This window comes from Hemitrygon akajei, chromosome 5, assembly GCF_048418815.1.
Source record: "Hemitrygon akajei chromosome 5, sHemAka1.3, whole genome shotgun sequence".
In the NCBI taxonomy this organism is placed as follows: Eukaryota; Metazoa; Chordata; class Chondrichthyes; order Myliobatiformes; family Dasyatidae; genus Hemitrygon; species Hemitrygon akajei.
Genome location: NC_133128.1, coordinates 194,175,055 through 194,189,254, shown reverse-complemented (window position 1 = coordinate 194,189,254; position 14,200 = coordinate 194,175,055). Strand labels below are relative to the sequence as shown.

Genomic DNA, 14,200 nt, shown 5'->3' with positions numbered 1-14,200 from the left:
CCAATACCATGTGCTCTAATTTTGCCCACTAATCTCCTATGTGGGACCTTATCAAAGGCTTTCTGAAAGTCCAGGTACACTACATCGACTGGCTCTCCCTTGTCCATTTTCATAGTTACATCCTCAAAAAATTCCAGAAGATTAGTCAAGCATGGTTTCCCCTTCGTAAATCCATGCTGACTTGGACTGATCCTGTTACTGCTATCCAAATGTGCCGCTATTTCATCTTTCATAATTGACTCCAGCATCTTCCCCACCATTGATGTCAGGCTAACTGGTCTATAATTCCCTGTTTTCTCTCACCCTCCTTTCTTAAAAAGTGGGATAACATTAGCTATCCTCCAATCCTCAGGAGCTGACCCTGAATCTATAGAACATTGGAAAAGGATTACCAATGTGTCCACTATTTCTAGAGCGACCTCCTTAAGTACCCTGGGATGCAGACCATCAGGCCCTGGGGATTTATCAGTCTTCAGTCCCATCAGTCTACCCAACACCATTTTCTGGTTAATGTGAATTTCCTTCAGTTCCTCTGTTACCCTAGGTCCTCTGGCCACTATTACATTTGGGAGATTGTGTCTTCCCTAGTGAAGACAGATCCAAAGTACCTGTTCAACTCATCTGCCATTTCCTTGTTCCCCATAATAAACTCACCTGTTTCTGCCTTCAAGGGCCCAACTTTGGTCTTAACTAATTTTTTTCCTCTTCACATACCTAAAGAAGCTTTTACTATCCTCCTTTATATCTTAATCTCTAGACAGTTTCTCAGGCATTTTAATTATTTTGCTGATTAACCTAGAATAGGAACAAAGGTGACGCCTTACTGCTAAAGCATATTTAAGCTTTTTTAAAGTGAGCAGATTATGGATAGATGCTATATTTGTATTCCTTGCCTATTTCTGGTGTAAAATATTTGCAAATGTGACTCTTCAAAGGCTGACTCTAACTTTCAATTCGAAGATGAACAGCAGCTACAATTAAAATTGCATTTGGAATTGGAAATTTTCCAAGTGCACACATCAGTCAGAGTATGTACTGGGCATGGCAGTTTGCATGTGTGTCTTAATTATTTTGAATTGTCATTTGAAGTCATGAGTGGTTTGATTTTGTTTTAGATAGATAGATACTTTATTCATCCCCATGGGGAAATTCAACTTTTTTTCCAATGTCCCATACACTTGTTGTAGCAAAACTAATTACATACAATACTTAACTCAGTAAAAAATATGATATGCATCTAAATCACTATCTCAAAAAGCTAATCTACAAATCTAAAAAAGTATAGATTGTATATCTAAAATACCTTACTACTTAGCACCAAAATATGGTTTGGAATAATATCAAGTGTTTGCTCAGTTTTTTGGTATTAAGCATGTAGAAATTGTCTTGTCCTGAGAACTCTGTCCCTCTGCTTTTGATAACTTAAAAAAGAAGCTGCAAATCTCAGTCTCTCTTCTGTTAATCTTGATCTTTACTATCAAACCCAGTTCAATGAAGATTAGAGGTTATGCTGGAAAATGAGATGCCAGTTTGAAGCTGCAGAACAGGGTTATATGCATGCTAAACAGCTGAGTGTTCTTGTACCCAACAGTTTCAATCAAAAGTTAGCAGTCCAGTAATATTTAGTTGGGAATGCTGGTGCAACTAACCAGAAGAGAAACTTCAAGAGCATCTTACGCTATAATGATAAATGCTGAAGGTGAGGCTGGGTTGTGCCTTGACATCTTCAGGTAGAAGTGCAGAATAAATCATCGAGCTCTGTGTCCTCTTAGTGTGAGATTTCAGTCAATTTAGTTCACTTCATGTACCAAGAAATGGTTTAGCACCAAATATTCCAAAGGCAAGCAGACCAAGCAGCATGATGGCCGTGGTTCTGTTGACCTCTGCTTCCACTGGGGATGATTCCATATGGTTACAACACTGGCAGTGTAGACAGTTGTCTGTCTATCAAACATACCGAATGCAAACTGGCTAATGGATGCCCAATTCTCAGTCGTGGAAGATCATATCATCAGAGCTATCAAGTGGCATTCTCTTTTTGACAATCGACTTACCATTATTTAATTAGATTTTTTTTACATCTGTCCTTATCACAGCCACGGTTTTAATCAGCCAAAGAGCTGACTTCTACAGATGATGAGAGTGACTGCCCTTATCATCAGGGCAACAGTTTAGGGACAATGATGATTAATGCATACTGTCATTGTCAGTGTAAGTCCCCAAGCATAAAATTTGTGGGGGGAAAGGCTTCTCCAGTGCAGTGTGGTATTTGCTTCCTTGACCTGCTCTCTACTCCAAGGTATAATTGAAAATCTTTGATTGGAAAAATGTGTAGTCATATTTGTAATGTTATTTCCAGCAGACAAGTGTAAATTGTTACTCCAAATCCGATGCAGCACAAAAAAGAAGGCAAATGAAACCCCATTTATAAGACGACTTGTAAAGATAGATTATATGTGCATAAAATTACTTTAGGTTTAGGAGTGTCTGTAAATAAGTTGACTCTGACTAAAGTAGTGCAGATAGAGGTCGGTGTGGTAGGTTACTCTCCCACCTAAGTATCTAAACCATATATGTCAAACTCAAGGCCCGCGGGCCAAATCCGGCCCGCAGTGGAATTATCTTTGGCCCGCGAGATAATATCTAATTACTATTAAAGCTGGCCCCAGTAATCGAAGCGCCTATGGCGTATGATATGGCTAATGCTGAGTTTATTCAGGTACCAGGTTCTCAGGGTTTTTAGTGTTTATTCGGCAGTCTTGCTCGGCAGTCTTCTTCATAAGAAACGGAATTTGTAAAGTGAAACACTTTGTAGTTATAGCAGAGACTGAGACACATGAGAGCAGGCTGAAAAAATGGAGGCAACGAAAGCTGCGTTCGCACGCGTCCGACTGATCCGGCCCGCATGAAGCTGCATTTTGCTCAATCCGGCCCGTGACCTAAAATGAGTTTGACACCCCTGAACTAACGAATCACAGAGACATCAAAGACTGGTAAATTAGATCAATGTACCTGGTATTTGGTGGTCAGTGTGGATAGGGTGGGGCTGGTGTCTGTTCTGTTTCATGACTGACTCCCATTGGATATATGAAAAATCGATACTTGTGCATAGAGGTCTGTCAAGTTTGTCCTGTTGAGGGAATATGAATGACCAAAATAAATGTTAACTTTTTACTTTTCTTTTAAGATCTACGTCCTATACTTAAATTTCAGTACATTAGGAAGCATTGTTGCTTTCCTCCACCAGACTTTCATATGTCGGGTTGTATTAAAATTCTGTCTCAAATAAATCATTCAAGCATGCCTTTTCTACATATATATGAGGATGTTGGTCCCTCAGAAACTTGTGAATCACAGCTGCACATTGCATCATTGTGCCTGTAAGGGAGCAAAATGGAAAACTGAAATTTGTGCAACTGGGATTGTAGTTGCCAAGGAAACACATTTGAGAATATTTATAACTTGCATTAGAAGATGAGCAGGGATGACTTGATTTCAGTTATAGGACAAAGGCGTCATTAATTTTACAAGAATGGTTTCTGAAGCAAGCGATTCTTTTCATTTTGCAGCTACACCAAGCTTGGTTATGCTGGGAATACAGAGCCACAGTTCATCATTCCATCATGTAAGTATGGTATTTCAGTGTTAGCAATAAATATAGATACAAAATTAAACTTACTTACTGAGATTTTAAGATGGATCTTCAAATTAATTTCCATTTTCGAGTCCTACTATTAAGTAGAAGTAATTTGACAGCATTTAATTTGAATGAAAATAAAATGCACTTTATGGGCAATGGGTAAGCAGTGTAAATTGTCTCCATAGAATATTTACTTCCACATAAAATTCAAGGGTTATTTACAGATGTTGTAATATCTTTAGAGGCAGTATAGACTTGGATGCAAAACTATGCATTATGATAATAATTCAAATGTTTATTTATGTAAGGAATAGAATAAGATTTTTCTCAATGAAAAGAGACAACATTGTATGTCTTCTGTGACTTTTACATGCTATAAAGATCAGATTTAACCAATCTAAAATTTGGAGTACCAATTAATGAAGTGACCCTGGTGAATATTGAGATTGAATTACAACTTTTTATAGAAAGTCTTCCTGGTTTCAAATTTCAAAAAGATGTGGGAGACATTTTAAATATTGAATACCTGGTCTATATTACCATACTAACTTTTATTTTAACAAACATTAATACATGGACTCTTAAGAATTTCCAAGGACAATGTCTTGCTTTACAAGGCACTTAAAATAGAACAAAACAAAAACACCATTGATCCAGGCAGCAACAAAACATAAAAAACCTGAGAATGCTTGAGTCAAGCTGCATTTATGATGAGAGAAAGCTAATAAAACTGAAGTTTTGATCTCCACAGAAGCTGTCTTATATGCCAACTTTGAACATAGTGGTTAATTCTAATTTCTTCAAATCGACTCCTTTAAAAGGGGAATGTTTACATTAAACTGCCCAGATTTTATGCAAATACAGTTAATGTCTCGACCTTCATCGGAGCACTGATTTGATCAATGTGCTAGCTTGTTGTGGGAAATAGGATATCTACCAAAAATCAATAATTTTAAGCATGATGTTTGCAGGAGCTGTATGATATGTAATTTCAATTACTGACAGGAGATGGGCAGATTACTATCTGAATCCTAACGAATATTCTAAAATTTAATTTCTTGACTTTATTGAAAATGAGCCTGTGAAAATGAGAAGCTACCACCTGTCTGCTACACACAAGCTGTGACAAGATCATAGATATGATAGAACTACCAGAGAATCTGAATTATGACACTGAGAGAGAACAAAATAAGTTTTGGAATATATTTACTGAGAGACCTCCTATCCAAAAAAGTGTTTCAGTAGGCATTCTCAGAAGAAAATATACAGATTTTTGTTTTGTTGAACTTGTGCATTGTTCAGTTAACTGAGATTGATGATTTTTACTTTGGTAAAGATCTAAAATGGATGTTCAGATTGGGTTTACCTACAGAGCTATTTTAGCATAAAGGTTAAATCGCAGAGGATAGCAACAACTGCACATAACTATATATCCATAATTCCATTTACATTGAAGTGTAGATATGTTGAGGATATTTTGTGCATCTTTCCAGGTATTGTATCTCTAATTTTGAAACACCGTGCATACTATGAAAGGAAATGAGGTGATGGACATGAGAGAGCAATCCCAAGGTTTAATTCATTATTTAAATCATGGAATATTAACAGCTGCTAGGCGTAGTTTGTGTTAATCCTAGTGAAAATAGGGTTGTAGTAAGTTTTTTGACGTTAAAGTGTAAACCCTTGATTAATTCTTCTGCAAATACGTCTTTTCAATTATTCAGTACAGATTTAATTTAATAAATGTGGACATTTTATTTATGCCCATACATGCAAAAGAAAGTTTAACAGAATAAATTAATTCCATAATTATTTAGTGTTGTATGTTTTAAATTCTGAATCAAAATTAAATCTAGCTGTGATAAAATGTTAATGTCAGGTTTAATATCATTGCCATATGTTATGCTGCAGTAGTACAATGAATACATAAGCTCAGTTACAGTAAGTATAGTTTTAAAAAATGAAATAGTGCAAAAAGAGGTGAAAAAAATAATGAGCAATTAACACAAAATGTTGGAGGAATTCAGCAGGCCAGGCAGCATCTATGAAAAAGAGTAAGTTGATGTTTCGGGCTGAAACTCTTCATGTGTTCTTGGCCTGAAATGTTGACTGTACTCCAGCATTTTGACTGTTGCATCTGCAGATTTTCTCTTGTTTGTGGGGGGGGGGGGGGGGGGAAGATGTAGTGTTCATGGGTTCAATGTCCATTCAGAAATCAGATGGCAGAAGCTGTTCCTGAAGCATTGAGTGTGTGTTTTCAGGCTCCTGTACCACCTCCCTGATTGAAGATAGCCAAGAGAAGAGGACATGTCCTGGGTGATAGGGGTCCTTCAAGATGAGTAACACCTTTTTGAGGCATCATTTCTTGAAGATGTACTGATGCTGGGGAGGCCAGTGCCCATGATGATACAGACTAAGTTCAATCCTGTTCAGTGCCACCCCACTCCTCTCCCCATCCGTACCAAGCAGTGATGCAGCCAGGTAGCATGCTCACCACAATACATCTGCAGAAATTTGCAAGTAGAAATTCAAGATACAATGTTGCTGCCAAATAGGATGAGTTTAGCCTGGAATGTTGAGCCCAAAGTTAATATTTGATCACAAAACTATGATATGTAGTTTAGCCATTAAGAGATGGGGAATGAGGATCTTTTAGTTAAACCATATTTTCCTCGTACAAGAACGCCAGAATTTTGCAGTCAGTTAGCTCAAGAATAATGTCTGATGATTTTACTAATTTCGGGAGCGTTTGCACCCACTCCACCTGTATGTATGTGCACATTTAAAATCCCTTCTTTCTGATTGAGATGATTGACCTGAAATGTTAAATCTTTCAGATCTTGTGAGTGTTTTACAAATTTATTTCAGATTTTTACTATTGGTAGTTACTTTTTAACTGGAAATGGAACTGCATTTGGGGAGAGCAGGATGTAAGAACGAAAATGTGCTGATAAAATTTGAAATCAGGAAGGAACATAATGTAGGGTAATGAAAGCCTACCGTAACATTTGATCATGTGTTTGAGCTGAAACATGGTTTTTAAAACAAAGTCATATTTCCTTTATGCCAGGCAAGTCGTTACTTTCTGGGAAACAGTTTGATACACCTCTGCAAGCATTTCAAATAGGCCACAAGTTTATTCTGTCATTGATTTGCACATCACAGTAACAGCATTTCCTTTCTGCTGTAGCTTTTTCGGGTGGAAAAAGATTATTTCCTGTGCATTGAAAATTTTAGCTTCAGAGTAGTGCTTGAGCTTCATGCGACCTCTAATTTTGCAATTTTTTTTGCCATCTGGGAAGGAAGTGGCTAAGCATTGTGTGTCCTAAAAGATAGCCATTGTCTGAATTAGAGAATATGCCAAGAAACACAGTTCAGTGAAGTTTAAAGAACCATCATCTACTTATTGAGATAGAAAAAGCTGAGTATATTTTGCTTTCATAATCACTTTACTCATCCTCATATAGTTACTTTATATATCATGTTCTTTACTAATGCTGCTCACAACTTGCCAGAGATAAAGGAAGTAGTTCATGTAAATATGGAGATTAACACTTTTTTTTGCAAAGATCTTGTTTCCGTACATCAAACTGAGACATTCAGCGATGCATGCCTTAAATGTTCCAATGATTGTTGTAAACAGATCAATGCTTTTACTCTGGAATTTGTCATGAACAAAGAATCTATCAGCCTAAATAAAATCAGTATACAATGAAAATAGTAAATGACTTTAAAAATCATTTTTTCTTTTGACTTTCTTTTTATAACATTAATATTGTATGCATTTCTAAGAACATGCAGTTCAACTCTGCATGATTATGCAGAACGTTTGAAGTTATTAACTCATCTTCTACCATAGGCCACAAACTTATCAATCACCCCGATGAGTTATTAACTTCAAACTTTCTGCATAATCACTGAGTTGAACTGCATGTGGATGTAACGAGAGCTGTATAACTCGTCTCCTTATATCTTGGGTCACAAACTTATCAATCAGCCCTGCTGTGGACACTTTCTGGAGGTCCAAGATCCGTATGCTCCACAACTGCTGGACTAAGTGTGTAAATATAGGAGGGGACTATGTTGAAAACTAAATGTACTAGGTTTTCTAAAATTTACTCCTACCTTAGGCCATCCCTTAAAAATCACCCCTTGTACACTTTGTTAGTATTTGGTAGCATTGCCTTTAAATTGTTTAACTTGGGTCAAACATTTTGGGTAGCCTTCCACAAGTTTCTCACAGTAAGTTACTGGAATTTTGTTCCATTCCTCCAGACAGAACTGGTGTAACTGAGACAGGTTTGTAGGTCTCCTTGCTCGCACATGCTTTTTCAGTTCTGTCCACACATTTTCTATCGGATTGAGGTCAGAAAATGATGTCAAGTCTGGTTCATCCTTGGGAGCAATTTCCAAATGCCTGAAGGTCCTGACCTCAATCCGATAGAAAATTGTGGGCAGAACTGAAAAAGCATGTGCAAGCAAGGAGGCCTACAAACCTGACTCAGTTACACCAGTTTTGTCTGGAGAAGTAGAACAACATTCCAGCAACTTACTGTGAAAAGCTTGTGGAAGGCTATCCAAAACGTTTGACCCAAGTTAAACAATTTAAAGGCAATGCTACTAAATACTAACAGTGTATGTAAACTTCTGACCCACTGGGAAAGTGATGAAAGAAATAAAAGCTGAAATAAATCGTGCTCTCTACTATTATTCTGACATTTCACAGTCTTAAAATAAAGTAGTGATCCTAACTGACCTAAGACAGGGAATGTTTTCTAGATTAAATGTCAGGAATTGTGAAAAACTGAGTTTAAGTGTATTTGGCTCTAGGTAATGATAGGATTCCATTCCTGACATTCTTAATAACCGGAACAGTCTATATTTTGGAAATGAATTTCAACAGAAGAAATTCTCAAAAAGCTGATGGGAGATCAAATAGGTGTAGGAAGAATGGGTGCCTGCGACCTGACTGACCCAGTATGTGAGCAAGTGAGTGTGCTCAACACTTCCAGCTCTGCTTAGCCCCTTGAAAGTTGTGGCTCTGCAGAGATTAGGAAGAGAAGGAACCTGGAAATGCCCAATTTCTACCCAGCCTGTAGCTCCACAGTAGCTGATAAATTCATCCCCATTCATCCCACTAGTCTCCAATATTTGTTTGAATACATGGTCATAACCTGGAGAGGAGCATACTTGTACTGTGCAAACATTTCTGAAATATTTGCTCTTTTCACCTACCTCTTCCACCACCTATGGCAGTTTGTACCACACTCTGGGAGAAAAATGAGCCTTTAAAATCTCATGTAAATATTCCCCATGTCACCCTAAATCTATGCCTTCTAGTGTTGAATTATCTTAAACATGAGAAAAAGACTCTGAATGCCTGCCCAGTGTGTCCTTTATATTATAGAGTAAATCTTCAAGGTCATTCCTCGGGGTCCTTTACTCCAGGGGAAACAGTTCCAGTCTACCTAATCCCTTGTAACTCAAATCGTCAAGTCTTGCAACATTGTTGTGTATCTTTCATGCACTCTTGACTTAATAGTATAATATATAGCTTAGTGAATGACACAAATTGCTACTCTCCAACCCTGTCTCAATAACTAATAATTGTATTAGTAAATGCAAAGTGAAGTGTGACAACACCACAATATAACCTTAATGACATTTGATCTTGTAGCAAAATTACACAGCATGGAAATAGGCCCTACAGCCCATCTAGTCTGTGAAGATCAAAATGCCCAACTAAGCTTGGTCCATATCCTTCAGTCTTTCCTATGTATTTGGCCAAGTCTACAGCCTTGGCACTTTTGGCAAACTTGCTTTCACTCGGTGAGTTGGTTTCCTGAAGCTGCCTTCATTTGTGTGGTGTTCTTCTATTGAGACTAAAAGCAGATTTACCAATGGCACCTATAAATGTATTGTTTAGTCAGGTCTATAAAGTCTCTCTTGCTAAAAATTGAGGCTTGTTTTATTGATATTTTAACCAGTTAATGTCACTAAATATGTGCAAATAGTGTAATTATACTATCATTGTCCAAGAAGATATTTGAAACAAAAACTCTGGATTCTATTCTAATAGCAGAACTATGTACTACTTAATAGCATTCTACTGTTTGTTCTATTGTTTCTATAACTGTTCTATTGTTTGTGCCTATAATTTTATATACATTTGTGTCAGTGAATATTACAATAGTTATAGCACTTAAGGATATGAGAGCATTTTGTAAATATTTTACAGTAGCATTTTTGATAAACTTTCAATTTCTCTATCAAATTAATATAAGTAGTAGCACATTCTAGTTGTATAAGATGATGAGAGGCATTGATCATGTGGATAGTCAGAGGCTCTTTCCCAGGGCTGAAATGGCTAGCACGAGAGAGCATAGATTTAAGGTGTTTGGAAGCAGGTACAGAGGAGATGTCAGGGGTAAGTTTTTTTTTTTACACAGAGAGTGGTGAGTGTGTGGAATGGGCTGCCGGCGACAGTGGTGGAAGCGGATACAATAGGGTCTTTTAAAACACTCCTGGATAGGTTTATGAAGCTCAGAAAAATAGAGGGCAATGGGTAACCCTGGTTAATTTCAAAGGTAAGGACATGTTCGCCACAGTTTTGAGAGCCAAAGGGCTTGTATTGTGGTGTAGGCTTTCTATGTTTCTAATCGTATCTCAATTCATGTTGAACTAGCGTTCATAAATTTTGTCAATCATTTTGTCGAGAGGATGACATTGTGAATATATTTAGAACTAGTTTGGTGTATCTGATTATGAAAGTTGGAATTGAAAGGGATAATTAACAGGATGGTCCTGTGCTGCTTGGCAACGTTAAGTTTCTTGATACAAGCCCACATTTTCTTTAAATAATTTAAAGATTGTAAATACTACAACTTTCTCACTATATTGACCTGCAAATGAAAATAAAATACAAGAATAGGTGTAATTTTCTCATATCTGCAGGTGTTTTAATTTCAATAATTGATCTTGAAAAAATAAGTCATTGATGTTTTCCATCAGCTAAAATCTTACTTGCATTTACATGTTTTAATATTGTATGTGTGCTAGTTATTTTCTATATTATACCCAAAAGCAGTCTTTTTTATTTGTATTGTAAATTTTTAATGCTAACATCTTTAAACAAAACTACAATGTAATCCTCAATGGCATCTGAAATATTACTATTTTTATTTGATTTATCTTCAGCTGAATTTATATTTAAGCTTTGATCTTTTGAAAATACCTCAATACAACACAATTCAAAGTACAGAGTATTTGAAAGTGTTGCTCATGGGCCAGAAGTTATATTTGATGAAGGCTTTGAAGACAATTGTTCATCTGTGTAAAGTTTTATTTGTTTTGCAAATCTGAAACAATGCTGGAGAAAGTTTAGGCATTTGTGAATGAAAATCAAATTAACTAAAATCAGCAAATGATGGGAGCATGTTATCTGAGTTGGGTTTTATCAGTATCCTCTGTTCTAACATCTGGCTTCCATCGTTTTGTATATCACATTAAGTTTTAAATTTCATTGTTTGCCTCTCTGAAATGGACAAAACATTTCCTCTTTTTAAATGCGTACTTATTTTCTTGTGCATAAACTATTTGTTGACTAAACATTTTTTCTCTACCTACTGTAAGGTATTGCAATCAAGGAATCTGCAAAGGTTGGTGACCAGGCGCAAAGGAGGGTGATGAAAGGAGTTGATGATTTGGATTTCTTCATAGGGGATGAAGCAATAGACAAACCTACTTATGCAACAAAGGTAAGTTCATGAAATGAGGTCATTTTGGCATTTGATAAACATTGTTCAATATTAAAATGTTTGTAAATGTAACAAGAAATCTGCAGAAATGAGAATAAATTTGACTCGTAGCTTGCTGTATCATTTACACTTGGCTGTGAATGGATTGAGTTTGGTAAATGGTCACTTTACCAATACGTGTGTGTATACTAGTATTAAGTTAGTCATGTTACACAGTTGGAAGTGGAACAATTAATGCAGAAGTATGTGATTTGTATCTTTGCCCTAATAAGAAATTTGGTAAGTGACTGTATGAGTCCTATTTAGGACATTAACTTCCTTATTACTTGTTAAATTTTAAAGGACTATCTGATAGGTCTACAATATTTTATTTATTACTCAGTTTGAAAGTTTCTTAATTACAAAATTAATATTGATATCTGCTTTACTCCTGTGACAGTGGCCTATTCGTCATGGCATTGTTGAAGACTGGGATCTGATGGAGAGATTTATGGAACAGGTTATTTTTAAATACCTTAGGGCAGAACCAGAAGACCATTATTTTCTTTTGGTAAGTACAGCTGTTACTTTATGCTAATTCTGTAATTGAAGATTTTTAATTAAAAATCACAATAACATTAATATATTTTTAAAGATTTAGAAATGGAATTTTAATCATTAAGTAGCAGTGAACGTTTACTTAGAATTTATGCCTGGAGCCACAACGAGGTACAATACTAAACAAGAATTTTGTATTGGTGTTCATGAAAGAGAAAGACATGGAAGATGATGAGTTTATGGAGGCGTATGCTGATATTCTAAGGAATGTTGGTATCGAGGGGAGATGGTTGGGTTCGACCCCTGGGGTCTTGTCAACATAATTTGCATAAGTCCCCAGTTTATTGAAAGAGACAAGATGTTGACAGATCTTTAGGACCTTGCCTGTAGATGAGAAGGATACAGGTGGCTGAAGAATATCCACTGTTAATCTTGTAAGATCAATGAGGATAATCCAGCAAATTTTTGTGCCATGGAAATTATTGGACAAGGTTCTTGGGCATAGGTTCCACTTATATCTGAAATAGTATGTCTTTGTTATGGATAGTCAGCCTGGCTAACTTCATGTTATAAATTTGAGTTTTTTGAGGTGATGAAGATGATGGAGATAGGGCAGTAATTATCATATATGTACATTTTAAAGCTGTCAGCAAGGTAGGTACATTGTGACTTGGTGGAGTGATTCAAATTGTCTTTGCTATAGAAAGCAGGGTAGTTGTGGAAGTGCATTATTCTTACTGGAGATCTGTAACAAGTGGTTGTACCACAGACCTTGAGCTGGGGCATCTGTTTATAATGTATGTGGATGAATTGGTTTAATTGTACAGTAGATAGGCTGATTAGTTAATCTGCAAATGGCACCAAAATTGTGGATAGAAAGGAAGATTATCAAACTATTTAGCAGGGTGTGGATCAGTTAGAAATGTGGATACAAAAATGTCAGATTAAATTTAATCCATGAAGCATTGTAGTTTAGGGATTCAAATAAGAGCAGAATACACAGTAAATGACAGACCCTCAGGAACATGGATGCACAGAGATACTGAGCTTCCCAAAAGTACTTAGGGTAGTAAGGGTGTACATCATGCTCACCTTCGTTAATCAGGGCATTGAGTAAAATACATGGTGTCATGTTGCAGCTGTGTAAAACTGCGGACACAGGTGAAGTATTATAAGCAATTAACTGGAAGAATGCAGAGGTTTTGAAGAGGGTTGCAGTTTTTATTCACCAGGATGTTGCTCACATTAGAGATTATTAGCTTTAAGGAGAGATTCGTCAAACTTGGATTGTTTTCTGTGGAGAGTCACAGGCTGCTGACCTGTTGGAGGTATATAAAATTGACAGGATAGTCTATCTTCCAGATGAAAATGTCAAATACTATGAGGTGTATATTTTAAGGTGAGAGGGGGAAAATGTAAAGGAGATTTATAAGGCAGGGTTTTTATTTTGTACACAGAATGATGTGCCCTGAAGTACTGCCAGGGGAGGTGGCAAAAGAGGTAGTAACTTTAAGAGGTATTTAAGTAGGGAATGTTGGGATGTAAACCATGTGTTGACAAATAAGATTACTTTAAATTGGTGTTATCATTGGCATAAACATGTCAAACAGAAAGCTTATTCCTGTGCTCTTCTATAATTCTCTTCAATAGAAGCTGAAGTAAATTATAGTATGCATTCTGAATTATGAGCAAGTAAAGCAGATAACTAGAATATGTCTGCTCCCATTTATTAAGAGGCTTATTGTATTTTCAACAGACTGAGCCTCCATTAAATACACCTGAAAATAGAGAATATACTGCTGAGATTATGTTTGAATCTTTCAACGTACCAGGTCTTTACATCGCTGTCCAGGTGAGGTAACATTTTGTTGCTTTTGTATAACTGTATTAGTAAATAAAATAGTTATATGTGTTATTTCAATAATCTTGTATACTGATGCTGCACAAAAATACTCTGACCTTTTACCAACTTTTTTTATACTCTTATTATGCCTTACCCTGAAGTATACTAGATGTTCTTATCAAAACTTCACAAATTATTCTTCCCTCATGGTTACAAAATGCTACAAGACTATCACTTGGTTTCCTTAACTTCTAATACCAGAGAAAATTAAATATCTTGTCCCCAGTGATATGCAGATAACCTGTTTAGTGAATTGTTCAAATTATAAGCATGGAATTTCTCCTTCACCAACATGAGTATGACAAATATGTTTCTATATATGTTGTAGTTTGTTTCAAGATTGTTACTGCTAAATAGAGTATA

General features: G+C 36.3%; 1 protein-coding gene across 1 annotated transcript in view; it reads left to right on the top strand.

The window, feature by feature from the left end:
* The window catches only part of LOC140728604 (actin-related protein 3), a 29,537-nt gene that overhangs the window by 3,408 nt on the left and 11,929 nt on the right, over positions 1-14,200 (top strand). The window contains exons 2-5 of the mRNA XM_073047592.1: positions 3,570-3,625; positions 11,273-11,397; positions 11,837-11,947; positions 13,691-13,786. Coding sequence (XP_072903693.1) covers positions 3,570-3,625; positions 11,273-11,397; positions 11,837-11,947; positions 13,691-13,786 — 388 coding nt within the window. The remainder of the gene's footprint in view (positions 1-3,569; positions 3,626-11,272; positions 11,398-11,836; positions 11,948-13,690; positions 13,787-14,200) is intronic.